This window comes from Octopus bimaculoides, chromosome 14 (genome assembly GCF_001194135.2).
Source record: "Octopus bimaculoides isolate UCB-OBI-ISO-001 chromosome 14, ASM119413v2, whole genome shotgun sequence".
Lineage (NCBI taxonomy): Eukaryota > Metazoa > Mollusca > Cephalopoda > Octopoda > Octopodidae > Octopus > Octopus bimaculoides.
Genome location: NC_068994.1, coordinates 12,935,308 through 12,950,628, shown reverse-complemented (window position 1 = coordinate 12,950,628; position 15,321 = coordinate 12,935,308). Strand labels below are relative to the sequence as shown.

The window sequence follows — 15,321 nt, the reverse complement described above, 5'->3', positions numbered from 1 at the left end:
AAGTGAGGAAGAAATGACTGTAGTAAGTGATGGTGAGAGAAATTAGAGCGAGTGGGAGGGGCAACTATGGTAAATATGTGAGGGCATATAGTGTCTGCAAGTAGGCATGTGAGGGAATTGCCAGATGTCCTGATCTCGTCATCTTTGTGAGGTTCAACATCTTCTTGGGTCTACCTCTTCCACAGGTTCCCTCTACAGTTAGAGACTGACACTTCTTTGTGTGGCTGTCCTCATCCATACACATCACATGACCATATCAGCACAGTTTTCTCTCTTGCACACTACATCTGATGCTGCTGCAGTCACAACCCATTTCATTGCCACGTAGCATAGCTGTTCATACACAGGCATCATAGTCTGCCTTTCACTCTGAGGGAAAGGCCCTTTGTTACCAACAAAAGTAATAGCTCTCTGAACTTTGCCCAGCCTGTTCTTATTCTAGCAACTATGCTTTCAGAGCATCCTCTTCCACTGCTAACTTGGTCACCCATGTAACAGAAACTATTTACTTCTAAGAATATCCCTAGACATTTGGGAAAGTCTATATCCTGTTCATGCTTAGTATTTATTGTATCTGCCACACACAAAGACTACTTTCTCTGTTAACCTTCTTGTGATGCTGCTGCACCTCTTATGTGCCCATAGCTTGCACTGAGTACACCATATGGAATTTCTACCTACACCTTTTCTACATATCAAGTAGGGTCATCTCCCTGAAGGGTTTAGTAATCTTTTTTGCCTTCCTACTACTAGTACATCGATCACTGCTAAATTAATTCCAAAGCACTTTGATATTAGACCTTGCCTCCACACCTGAAAGTTTTCTAATTCTGGTAGAGACTCAGTTAAAGGAATATGATCATTAGCACAGAAGAGCTTTCAGGAGCAGCTAGTCTTAAATTCCTCCGTTATGGCCTGGAGGATTATGTTAAACAAGAGGGGACTGAGAACCTATTCTTGGTGAACTACTACCTGCACACTAAATTCACTGCTATACTCATTGCTAACTTTTACCTTATGACAGATCCCTAACTCTATATATATTTATATATATTCACCAGCAGTCAAACCATGACCATCTCATCTTCTTTTCTATCCTATTATATTCAGGATGACTTCAGCTGGTAAATATGTCTTTTAAAATGATAGGATATGCACATAACTAACATAATAGACATTTTTAGCTTCAAATATTTTCAGTGTAATAAATGTCTTATGTAATCTCTTACATCTAATTTTTATTCTAATCTTTTAGTCACAGGAGGAGAGAGCAGCAACAATAAACTTGTCAGCCTTTCCCACATTAATGAAGTAAGTATCCAGGGTTAAATATAAACGTCTATAGGTTAATGGAAAGAGGATTTTTCCCTGAAGCCAGCAGCTTTGTCTTGTTATTACAAACCAATGGCTCACAGTGTGCTGTTTCTTCTCACTAAGCTAATATTTCAGTGATGTCTCTGATCTGTTGACTTAGCAAACTGTATAGCATTTTCTATTAAGTTCACCCAATGTAATTATCTTTTACCTTCTTGTCATCCTCATATGCCTCACACTTCAGAGATATTAATTCTCTGGAATCCATCCTTGTCCAAGTTTTTTTCTGCAGGTATTGGCCTTCAGAAGTTTTAGCTGAACATCAGCTGCATTAATCTTCAGCAAGGAAGACTTGCAAGGATCATGGGTGCTCTTCAGCTGACTAAATATTTTTTTAAATCATATAGACTACAATTAAAATATCGAGTCTTTTAGGTTATCTAGATTGTACTATTAGAACAGATAAGAGAAAGTTAACGGTGAGCCTAAATTTGGAGCTTGTTACAGATAGAAACTTCTAATTCAAATTTTAATGACTAATTCCATCATGCAGTGTTCTATTTAAAAAAAAATACACAAATGCTTGAACTTACTCGGAGTGTTTTACTAGGTTGAGAAAATGTGTCAGTCAATTTCTACAAATATTTTTTTATGGCAAGTTGCCTTTGTGAACACCTGAGAGGCATTAATAAAAAGAAACCATGTCTATTCTTTCAAGATTAAACACTCCAGATAGGAAAGTGTTGCTATGGAGTATTGTTTAGCTTCTTTTCATCCTTCCTCAAGTTTTATGATCAAAAGCATTTCAGCCATGACCATCCCATATTTTGTATATCTAGGACTACATTTTCCAATGCATCCTTTTTTTTTTCCTCGTTTTGTTTTCAATAGGTTCAGCAATTACGCAGAAACTACTTTGATTGTTGTGGCTATCTTGCACGTGGTAAATAATTACTGGGAAATTTACCCTAAGTTGAAACAATAACTGATTGCTAGATTCCTACTGCATTGTTGAACACAATAAATTTTTCAGGACTAGCCAGAATGAAGTGTGTCCTCATATGGAAAGCAGAATAGTAATTTCTGTTCTAATAGGAATACATCTTCTATAAAAGGGCTCTTGGAAGACAGTGGGCTTGTTTTCTTTTTGTTTAAATTGAGGAATATGTTAGTAGATTCTTGATACAAGGGGAATTAAGCTTAGGAACAAGATAGATTTTATTTCCTTTTAAAATTGTAATTTGCTTCAGTGATAATTATTCCTCCAAGCTACTGCTATACATTTTAACAAAAGGGAAGGCTAATTAAAAATGGCTTCTTCATGGTTGATCAACATTCATGAGTCTTTCATATATGAGTACATTTCAGCTACTAAAAGGTTCACCAAAGTGTCATGCCTTTTATCAATTTATTAAATTAACCAAACATTTTATCACATTGATTTATATTTCTCCACATGATTGCATTGCAGGAATGTTTCAGACTGACTTATTTCATCAACTCATTCATTGATATTTTTTTTCAATAATATAAACAAATAGGTTATTTTGTATTGCATAGTAACAAATTGTGGATGTATTCTTTTGTGTCCTTACAAAATTTCCTCTCTAATGAGATTACTGCAACACTTTTATTAAATAACTATGCTCATTTAGTGTGGTTTTCATTAGTTTTTAGAAAATTACAATCCAATATTGGTTTCTTTTTACTTGGATTGAAGTCAATGCTCTTAGGGAAGCAATATAATTTATCAATTACATCCTTCTTTTATCAACACTAGGGAAATTAAAGGCGAAGTTGATACTTGTAAAATTTGAGCACAGAACTTGGTAGAATAGACTAAATACTTTGAAACATTCTGGGCTTGGCTATTTCTACTCCTCTTGATTTACAAGTTATATTAAGTGGAGTTAAAATAGCTTATTCATTCGTGAATTAATGAGCAATGTTAATCATCATTTTATGCCTCTTTCATCGGTTGCATCAGTCTATTATATTTCATCTGTCCAACTGTCTTTGTTTAGTCTTCAGTTCTCTTGAAAACCATTGGAGTTATTTGATTGCTCCACACACGTCTTGCTGTTATCAGCTTGCATATTTATATGCAGCTTGTGTCATTGATCATATCATAAACAGCAATTAGCATGTCTAATACATTGCATTTCTCCCCCACCCCCTGAATGTCAGATTTACTTTATAAGTCCGGCAGAACAGACCTAGCTCATGGTTTGCAGATTTCAAATTTTACTTATATTATCCTAATTTTATTTTCTATAGTGTAACTGATACTACTCTTTACCGTTTGCATCATAAAAATTATCTTTATTCCTCATTTTAATGTATATTCTATTAGAAAATGGATCATTGATAAAATCAGCAATTCAGTTCCAAACCTAGTAACCTTTATTCAGAGATGCTTATCAACTGGCACTAAAATATATGATAGTTGCTACATGCTTCAAATGGCTGCAGTTGGTAATGGAAACTGCCCCCAAATCACTCCCATTCTTATATCATCTTTTGTACTTCAATGTAATAATGTTATTTTAATTGTATTATTATTATTATTACAGTATTTAAATATTGTATGTATGCATGTTATTGTATGTTAATGCTTGATATGTATTGTTATTGCAATTTGAGCTGTTATATGATTAATCATTACCTTTCTATACAATAACAATAAATTGAACTGAATTAAATAATTTAGTAGGCAGCTGGCATCTACTAGAATTTGAGGGGAATAATTAAAGAGTGTGGTAACTGTTGCATTGCCACTTCTTTGCTATATGTAATACTTTTCTTATGAGAACTGCCAGAAAAATCTGAAATGGATTGAATAAATGATAATTTTCATTGGATTTGACATCCAGATTGGTAACAATCTTAGGTTTAGCTATCTTGGTAACTCAATGATTCGTCCATAAATGTAATTCATTTGATATGTTTCATTAGCGGTCTACTTGTCATTATACTACCTGTTCTGAAATATAAACTACTGTTTCTTTCTTTGTTGATAGATCCAGGCATTTTTTGATTTTTGAGAAAGCTCTAGGTTTCCATGAATCTATGTTGCAAAATCTCATTATCATCATCATCATTACTTTTATGTACATTTTCCCTCATGGCATGGATAAATGAGTTGTAATGCCAATTATTTGAAGCTACTGTCCTTTTAGAGAAATCAGGAACCACATATTGCTCATGTGTTCCATTTTGGCATGATTAGATCCTCTTCCTTAGACCAACCACTTTACAAAGTGCACTAAGTGCTCTAAACTGGAAAACTTATCTTCCTCATCTCATTCTAACACTAGATCTTTTTGTTCTGTGACTGTTTCATCCGGGTACTTTGTTGCTTTAGGGCAAAGCTTTAGGTCTCTATGAATCTCATTTATTAGCTTAATTCATCACCATCCTTCTTTTTACATCCATTTTCTATCATGGCATGGATAGATGAGTAGTAATGGCTCAAACCAGTTATTTGGAGTTACTGTCCTTTTTAGACAGGCCATGGACTACATATCGCTCATATATTCCAATTTTACATTGTCTCTATTGCTAGATGCCCTTCCTAATGCCAACCACTTGAGAAGTATACTGAGTGCATTTTATCATAGCACCAGCACTAGTAAAGTTACTTTGTACTCAGTAAGAGTGAAGAGTTCTCTATTGTTATCTTCATTCATTCAAGACAATGTGACTGAAAAGCTGGAGTAGAAAAAAATGTAATAACAGGATAGAAAAAGAGACAGTATCAGGTGGTATCAAAATGTTCCAGGACTAGTTATGTTTAATAATAAATAACTTATTTACCTAAGTTTTAACATTTCCTTCAAAATACTCACTTGGCACAGCAATACACTGGTCCTAGCGTTCCTGCCAATTTTGGAATCCAGCCTAAAAGTTGTTTTCCGTAAGTGAGTTGAGGACCTTCAGTGATTTGCTCTGGATCTTGACAGTAGTGTTAAAACAGCAACCTTTCAGATGCATTTCCATCTTTGGGATGAGATGGAAGTCCACAAGTGCTAAATGTGGCAAATAGGGCTGGTGTGAAAGTGATACTATGTTGTTTTTGGCAAGAAACTCACAAATGAAGGGAGCTCAGTGAAGAATGCAATTCTTCCTGCTCCACAGATCCAGTCACTTTGACTAAATGTCCTCCCTCAAATGCTTCAAAATGTCATACAGAACTCCCAATTGATGGTCTGGCTCTGGGGGTTGAATTCTCAATGCACAATACCACATTTCTTGGGGTAACGCTCATTGCAGGTCTTCCAGATTGCTCATCATCTTCCAGGGATGTTCTGCTTTTGAAGCACCCATGCTGCTTGAAACATTGTGTATGACCCATTGCTTCATTGTTGTAAGCTTGTTGAAGCATGCTGAATGTCACATTGGCTCTTTGTATTGAATACAGACATATGCAAAATGTTATCTTTTGTTACACAAGCAGCATAGTAACATGAATAAGAGAGAAAGTGAATGATAAGTGGGAGGATAACAGTGATGAGAGCCTCCAACACTACCACAAATTAAATAAGCTTTTGCACTGTTTGGTTAGGTGGGCTGATCTTCTCCAGCACCATAATATCATCCCTCATAACAATCATTTGTCATCTCATTTGTGAAATTCAGCATCTTCTCTGTTGTATTTTGTCAGGTCTCCTTTTTCTACATGTTTCATCAACTTTGAACACTTCTTTATATAACTGACATTCTTCAACCCTATCACAAGCCTGTACCAGCATAGTCTTCTTCCTTACTACAGCTGCTTACTTTTGTAGCCAGCTTTAATCTCACTTAGCTTGTGCCCAGTTGTTCCTATTATACATACATTGGAACATACTCACTTCATTTCTTTCTAGTCTTCACAAATGCTCCACATTCAAGATCCTCATTTTATCTTTTTAAGAATGCAGTATCATTAATTACTCTGCCTAACACTAAGTCAAATTATGTCTCAGCTTGACTAATTTTGTTCATAATTGTACTATAACTAATTGTACAACTTTCATAATCTGGACCAACAATTTGATACTTTTGTAGTTGCCTTTCAGTAAGGTACACAGCTCAGGGTTAGGGTTTTCAGCTCATAATCATAAGGCTGCAAGTTTGGTTCCTAGCAGCATGTTGTGTCCTTGAGCAAGACACTTTATTTCATGTTGCTCCAGTTCACTCAGCTGGCAAAAATGAGTGGTACCTGTATTTCAAAGGGCCTGTCAGACTCTGTGTCATGCTGAATCTCCCTGAGAACTATGTTAAGGGTATGCATGTCTGTGGAGTGCTCGGCCACTTGCATGTTAATTTCACAAGCAGGCAGTTCCATTGATCAGATCAACTGGAACCCTCAACATCATAGGTGACAGAGTACCAATAGGTTGCCTTTCTCTGGTGCATCTCCTTTGCATTTGCTGCACTTGATGATGGAACTGTTATGCTAATCATTGAGTTATGCCAATCATCCCCCTGAATTACCTAATTGACTGTGCAAGTAACTAGGGCATGACCAACTTCACCAGACATTTTAAGTCTCAGTGCAACTATTCTGAATATCCAACTGGGTTCCTATCTTTAATGCATTTGGAATCAAACTACTGTTGGCTTCGATGACTAAGTGGCTAGTCCTTCCTTTGTTAAATGTTCTAGATGTATGGGGAATAGACATTTTTTATTATAGCCATGATAATGAGATCACTATCATTCATTATTGAGATAGTCTGTCTGCAAGACAGCATCATAGAAGCAGTCCTAATTGTGGTGTATATGCAGAGATTAGTGTCATTTTATTGGCCAAGACTAGTATAAGCTTAATTATTCTATCACATACTCTGACTACTTCAGTTACTTCATCTACTTTTCTTCTGTACCAACACTGCTATTCTGTTGCTGCTCACCAACCAGATTAATGTGTACTTGTATTCCTTGTTTTTAAGGAGTCTGTCTTAGTTCTGTCTTCTTGTACACAACATACAACTACATACTTCTATTCAAGTATCTCTAGAATCTCTCCAGAATAGTTACAGTTCTGCAGTTTTCAACCTGACAGGAAAACGTATTCATGGATAGCTTCTTGTTCACCTGAAAGGAAGAGAGTTAGTATCATCATTTGGCAGCAGTTCAGCTGGCTCTTACACATTGGTAGATTTTTCTACGTTATGGTTTCGCATTATTTCTACCAATCATTGAATAACCTATTTGGTCAGAGCACAAAGATATCCAGCTAAAGGCATTAATAATCTGAACTCTAGAGAAGAGAGGCTACTCTTCTATTATAACAGGAGAATAATGGCAATACAAATATACACATATATTGATAGATGTGTGTGTGTGTATGCATATATATATATATATATATATATATATATATATATATATATATATATATATATATATATATATATATATATATATATATGTATGTATTATATACACACACACACAACCATACATGCATTTAGCCAGGGCAGTCTCAGATAAGAAACTGTCTTCATAATGACAATTGGCAAGAGAGTGATTCAGGTTTGGCTTTATGAAAGCTGTGATAAGGCATGGGATATTTCCTATTGCTGAAAAAAAAATGTGTAACAGAATCTATCTTGTGTGAAGCCTAATGGCAAGTGATTTTTGCAATCATTATTATGATTCTTGTGAAATTTGTTTGTCTGTAACATTCTTTCCAGTTTTGTTTTGCAACCACGACCCCTCTCTCTTACTTTCTCCCTCTGTATGCATGTATGTAGACATTCATATATATTTCTCAGTATGGTCATCTACTTTTAAAAATAAAATTTCATCAAAGTAAGTTTATTACAAAATGAAAAGAAATTATGAATCTTTGTTCCTGAAATTTCTCATAAGAAAACCAACAAATAAATATTTGTTTTCTTCTCTGTTAAATTGCTTTCTTCACAATAAGAAACGCTATGTATTTATCTACCTATCTTTCACTGTTTTAACCCCAATTTCTCATGCAATACCTAAGTAACCTAAATGACTTTCAAGCACTGTCCACTTCAGTTTCCTCTGTTCCACCATTTCAGACAGTAGTTGAATAATTATTTTCTTATAGCCATTTTAAAATACCTTTTATGAATGCACAATTTGTCATGAATGGAAAATGTGTAATTACGCAAAGTCAAGTAACACTGCAGCAGCCTTTTAGAGCTGTTTTCACCTCAATTTCTCATCAAATACTATATCTTGCTACCTCTTTATGTATGTTCTTCTAAAAGAAGTTTATTAAATGGAAAGAAAATGATGAATCTCAGTTCTTTAAATTTCTTAGAAAACACACAAATAAATATTCATTTTTCTCTGTTAATTTTAATTAGTTACTTTCTTTACAATACTATAGACATATTCATACATGGTCAGTTGCATGTTTCTATTAGTAGAGTTGGGAATCCATCAGATATGACAATTTTTACTGGTCAAAATTACTTTTTTTCCAAGATCTCATAGGCATCCCAATCATGAAAATGATTGTATACATAGACATTGATTGTCAAAATTTTCTATTTGTTTTGTTGTATATAATGTTGCATATAGAAATGAGTTAAAAGCTAATATTTATTTGGATCTATTAAGTTTCTTTTATTTCAATATTGTTATGCCTTTTGGTAAATATATATACCTATATTTCAATGCAGCAAAGTATTATTCCAAGTGTAAAACAACAGAACATGCACCAGGGCTTATAATTATAGTTAGGAAAACTATAGTTATAGAGAAACAGGAAATAAATAGGTAAAAGTCTCTCATTGAGCAGCAGATTGCCAACTTAGCTAGCATCTCTTCCTGAAAAGCAGGTTACCAAGTTAGCAAGCATCTCTTCATGAACCATGCCTAGAGGCTTTAGCATTTTTTATTGCTTACTTTGCTAGTCTTTTCTCCTAAGTTTGTCCTTGGGGTACAGGGCCTATTTAACCTCCAAGCAATGGGACTGGTTCATATGACATCAGTCCATGACCTACATATCTATAGATCTCTGTGATATTTGTCTAGAGAGCAACCCTTCTCTGAGTTTTATATGTCTTGGCCACAGTACCATCTTCATACTACTACCCTAGGCCAGAACAGTCTCATGAATAGTATTATCTGAGGAGAAACAACATATTCCACAAAATTCTTGAGCTCCCCAGCAGGAACCTTACCACCAGATACAATTTAATGTCTTGCTCATGTGAAATATATACACTATATATATGTTGGCATGACAGGTGACAAAAAAAAAAGACTCTTGAAAATCTACCTCAACAAATTCTGTCTAATTCATGCAAGCAAGGAAAAGTTTATGATGATGATGGTCATAATATTTATATATACTCACACACACCACACACACACACACACTATGAAGCAAGATGACACATGTACCTCTTTCACAAGATTTGGCATGGGAATAAGATTATTGATTATTTAACTAAGAAAAGTCAGCATTTACGAACAGCTAAAACAGTACATGCTAGTGCATAGGTAAAAACTGAAACAATCTAAAGAACTGCAATAAGAACCAAAGTTGAACTCTTACTCTCGATCATTTAAGCATGACCTTCATAGCTGTTATCATTTGTCTCTTACTACTCATCCCATTTTCTACAAATTCACACATAATTTTAAAATAGTCTTGGTCAATTACAAATTCACTTGGTATAATTTTAAAATAGTCTTGGTCAATTACAAATTCACTTGGTATAATTTTACTATTGTTCTTCTTAACACCTGAGTTTCACCATTATTATTTAAATTTACATAAAAGTTCAAATAAACTAAATTTATCACAATTAAAATGAAATAACCAATCTTCAAACAAGATATTAACTTTACTAATTTTCCATATGAAAATATGTTTTAGTTATTGAATCTTAAATAATATTGTTTCCATTACATCTGTTCCATTTCATTTATTTTGACAGGTTAGTTGTCACAATTATGGATTTATATTCCACCAGTTTAATTTTAGTTGGTTTATGTCATTCCACTGAAATGAATGAAAACAACTACAATTGAAGTTCTTCTGGAAAAGATGCTTGCTTACTATCTACCTATTACATAAAAACCATTGTGCTAACACTAGCACATACCTATAATTTGAAAGTATACACCGTTCACACTTAGAATGTGTGAATACATGAAAAAATACTTTTCACCACGACTGTTGGATTACATTGTGATTGTGGGAACTCGCAACCCAAATCATAATAATAATGTAGCACAAACACCTGAGCTGCTTCGTCGTTATCCAGTTGAAGACCACAAAGATTTCCCACTTCCAAACGATGTTATCTTCTTCTGTCAACCAGAAGGTTGCATCAGTGAAGGGCCCAGAAGAACTAGTCTGCGAGAAACTACACCTTTTGTATTTACATTAACTGAAAAAGATTCTGGAATTGTTCGATATGGAATATGTGTAAACTTTTTCCGTCCTTTTGAACGGAAAACCCATTCAAGTGACAAGTCTCGTGATCGTTTTGATCATTATGGAGATCCCAATAAATTAGCACCCCATCATGGAGACACTGATCACCCACAAAGATCACCAAGGACTAGACGACGTCTAAAAACAGCCAGCCGGGTTAGGAATAATACCCTAACATCACTATGCATTGTCAGCCATCATCCTTTCTTCTCTACATTTCGAGAGTGTCTACTTCTCTTACGAAAGTTAATTGATGCATGTCATGACAGAAGTGGTACACGCAGAATTGGTGGCTCAAAATGTTCCACAAGGTAAGTTATTATTCAATTTAAACACTGGTCAAAAACGCTTTTAGAATTTGTGTATTTTAACTGTGATCATACCAAAGAAAAAGACATAAAAATAGCTTATCAAATCTTCATTTTGTTTAGCCTAAGAGTAAAAACAAATTAGGACAAATTAAACCTATTTCTCTTTTGTTTCAAAAATGAACTGTTCTTTTTTTCTAAAATTATAAAACTGATGAAATTTGAATTTTGGCTTGCAGTGTGAGGTTCAGCTAAAAAGTTCATAGGCTGACAAGATACTTTCATGGAATGTGACCAAATGAGGTTTATTTTTCAACATAATCCCCCTTGCAGTCCACTCACTTCTTCCATCAGTGTTACAGTGCTTGGAGCCCATTGATGAAAAAGCTTTCTTCCTGTTGATCAAAAAAGTCATCAACAACGTGTATGATATCATCACTGCAATACTGGTTCCCAGTCAAGTATTTTACATGTTGGGAAATAGATGAGTCAGATGGGGCCAAATCAGGAGAATAGAGAGGGTGATCAACCAGTTCAAAGCCACAGTCACACACAGTAGCCATTGAAATAAAAACTTTAGTGCTGGAGCATTTTACTGATGAAATAAGTCTTCTTTCATTTGTTTTCCTGGGTGTTTGGTTTTGATAACCTTTTGTAACTGCCTCAGCCAGCTGGCATAATACTCTCTATTGATGGTGTGGTCCTTTTGATCATCATCATCCATCGTTTTATGTCTGTTTTCCATGCTGGCATGGGTTGGACGGTTTGACTGAGGTCTGGAGAGCCAGCAGCTGCACCAGGCTACAATCTGATTTGGCAACATTTCTACAGCTGGATGCCCTTCCTAATGCCAACCACTCTGAGAGTGTAGTGAGTGCTTTTTACATGCCACTGGCACAGGAGCTAGTCAGGAGGTACTGGCATCGGCTGCGTTCCGATGGTGCTTTTTACGTACCACTGGCACAGGAGCCAGTCAGGGAGTAATCAATAATCACAATACCATTTTGCATCCCCCAAAACTGAGGTCATCACCTTCTCTGCAGATGAAACTACCTTGGCCTTCTTTGGAACAGGTGAGAAGAGATGTTTCCATTGCATGAATTGTCTCTTTCTCTCTAACTCAGTGATGATCCCAACATTCATTCTGGGTTAGGAAACATTCAAGGAAACCAGTTGGATCTGCCTAAAACAATATCAGATTTTCCTGTGATGTGATGAACCTGGTGCACTTTTGATCAGGTGTTAGAAGACATGACACCCACCGAGCAGAAATATTCATCTTGCCAAGTTCATTGTGCTGAATATTATCAACTCTCTCACAGGATAGGCTATTAGCATTAGCTAATTGATTTATAGTCAATCACCTGTCATCCATCACCATGTGGTGAACACGATCATTACCTCAGTAATGGTAGTTGTAGAATGTCCAGACCTTGGGTCATCTTCAAGACTCTCCCTTTCCACTTTTGTACAGTTAATAAAGCTGGAGTGTCATTCTCTAATGTAGCAACCTTGTCTACATGACTGTTGTTGGAAGGCTAAACCCTTTTTCTCGGGTACTTAATAACATCACAAGACCAAATTTTGTCCACTTGCAAGAGAAACTGCTACTAGTTACTTCTGAAGTCATCTTTGAATAGTCAGATGTCAGTTTGCCTGGAAATAAACAATGCAGTTATTGATAAGAAGATTTAAATTAATGCATGCAAGATTTCACAGCTCTGGCATCTTTTCACCCCACCCTTGTAATGTAAAATTTAGTCTCAATAAAATATTTTTATAAGCAAAAGTTTTAAATGTTGTTAATAATCATATTAATGAGTAGACTAAGATTCATCAAAGAATGAGTTTTAAAATTGTCTAAGCTTACTGAGGAGAGAGCAAAAAGCAGATAGTGTTTTATTGCAATATATTTACACTAGCAATAGCTGTAGAATTTCCAGTTGTTTTGATAACAATAAGATGAGTAGAAAGTTATAGAGAACCATGAAATGCATAATTTCTTCTGAAATTCTTTTTTGTCTGAAGCAATTGTTTCTTGATTGGTGTAAAGTCCACTTAGGTATTGTTGAATGTATAATCTAAGGGAAGAACATTTATGAAAACAATATTCTTTGTTATTCTTGTCACCTCTTCTATATTGAGAGTTGTCTTGTATTTTATCTTTACATCAAGAAGTGAACATGCTATAGAAAGAGCTACATACAGTTATCTGTTTTGGATATGCTATTAAAGTTATTTAAAAATTGTTGAAAGAATACTGTATATAGAAAATGTATTAAACATTCTTGACCACTGAATGAAATTGAAGAGCGTGGTCATTGCCAGTGCCACCTAACTGGCTCCTGTGCCGGTGGCATATAAAAAGCACGATTCAAGTATGGTCAATGCTAGTACTGCCTGACTGGTCCTTATGCCAGTGGCACGTAAAAAGTACTCACTACACTCTCACTGTGGTTGGCATTAGGAAGGGCATCCAGCTGTAGAAATTTTGCCAGATCAGATTGGAGCCTGTTGCGGCCTTCTAGCTCGCCTGCCCTCAGTCAAACCGTCCAACCCATGCCAGCAGGAAAGCGGACGTTAAACGATGATGATGATGATGAATACTATTCTGCTATGGTATGTTGAGAATGCTTTAACTCATTTAATATGCTCTACTATATGTGTGTGTGTGTATAAACATGTATATGAGCATGTTTGTTTGTATATATATATGAGTATGTACGTGCTTATGTGTGTGTGTATAAGCATGTATATGTGCATGTTTGTTTGTTTGTATATATGTACATATATATATATATATATATATATATATATATGGAGAATTCACAAAAAAACAACAGACGAAGACAGGTGGTGTTGAAAACATAGATATATTAGTATAACGTTCAGGAATTGAGCAAGTCTTTAATGTTTCGAGCTTACGCTCTATCTCTCTCTCTATCTCTCTCTCTATCTCTCTCTCTCTCCCTCTCTGTATCTCTCTCTCTCTCCCTCTCTGTATCTATACACACACACACACATATGAGTATGTATGTGCTTATATGTGTGTGTGTGTGTGGTTATATAATTGTGTAAAATAGCCATCAGCATATCTGAATTAATGTATATACACCATTGAAAGGCAAAATGCTGGGGCATTTGTCTCTGAGAAAATATTTTCTTGGATATGTTATGTTGAAAAAATATATATCAGCGTAAGGCAAACCTTGAAACGTATATATATATATATGTAGCAAATGAATGTTTAAACAAAACGCAAACACTTTTTATGTGCAACCAATAATGTTTACATCAATTCATAATTTAATTTTGTTTCACATGTATTAGGCCACAGCACATCAGCAAATAGACTTTGTTGTATTTGCAATTAAGTCCCAGATCAGCAATTCATTTCATTTTGAGGTGATCCAAGTACATGGTATTGATAAGCCACAAGGATAGCAAAATATCAGTATTCGCCATTCTTAATCACTTTGAGGTGAGTTTTTTCTCACCTCATCTGGGACACTTAGTGTTCTTTAACACCCAAAGTTGTGTTGGGAGCTTTTCTTGGATGCTGTCTTACAGCAATTGGGCATTTAGAATAAAATACATAAACTACGCATGTGTACCTGATAATATTTACATTACTAGAGCTGCTTTTAATTCATATCGCCTTCAGACAAGTGTAATGGTGATGGATCAGTGTAGTAGAGAGGGCCATTAGAGGAAAGACACAGGCCTGGAGGAATGGAAATGTGATGGTAGCAAGGATCTGTATCATGTTGATAGACAGGTATATTTAGCTAGGGGAGACACAGATAGAAGTTTGCAAATGTTCTGCAGCATGAAATCCAGTGGCTTGAGGCATTTTCGACTGCAAGACCATCTTGCAATCAAAAATACCTCAAGCCACTGGATTTCATGCTGCAGAACATTTGCAAACTTCTATCTGTGTCTCCCCTAGCGAAATATACCTGTCTCCTAGCCTCCTGTCTAGCAACTTGATACAGATCCTTGCTACCACCACATTTTCAGTCCTTCCAGGCCTGTGCCTTTGCTCTAATGGCCCTCTCTACTAAACTGTTCCATCACCATTACACTTTAGGTCTGAAGACGATATCAATTAAATACAGCTCTAGTAATATACATATGTGTGTATAAATATATAAGTGTATATATACATATATGTATATGTACATATATGTATATATATGTGTATATAAATATATAAGTGTATATATACATATATGTATCATCATCATCATCGTCGTTTAACGTCCGCTTTCCATGCTA

At 35.3% G+C, this 15,321-nt stretch overlaps 2 protein-coding genes across 2 annotated transcripts in view; one reads left to right on the top strand and one right to left on the bottom strand.

The window, feature by feature from the left end:
* The window catches only part of LOC106882683 (glyoxalase domain-containing protein 5), a 39,451-nt gene that overhangs the window by 18,390 nt on the left and 5,740 nt on the right, over window positions 1-15,321 (bottom strand). The window lies entirely within an intron of this gene.
* On the top strand, window positions 1,234-13,718 carry LOC106882682 (MAP kinase-activating death domain protein). The gene is made up of 3 exons (XM_014933442.2): window positions 1,234-1,311; window positions 10,233-11,046; window positions 11,283-13,718. The coding sequence occupies exons 2-3, from the start codon at window positions 10,436-10,438 to the stop codon at window positions 11,296-11,298; spliced, it is 627 nt and encodes a 208-aa protein (XP_014788928.2). The 5' UTR covers window positions 1,234-1,311; window positions 10,233-10,435; the 3' UTR covers window positions 11,299-13,718.

Coding starts and splice junctions, on each gene's coding strand:
- LOC106882682 (XM_014933442.2), top strand. CDS start 10,436: ATGTGTGAATACATGAAAAAATACTTTTCACCACGACTGTTGGATTAC.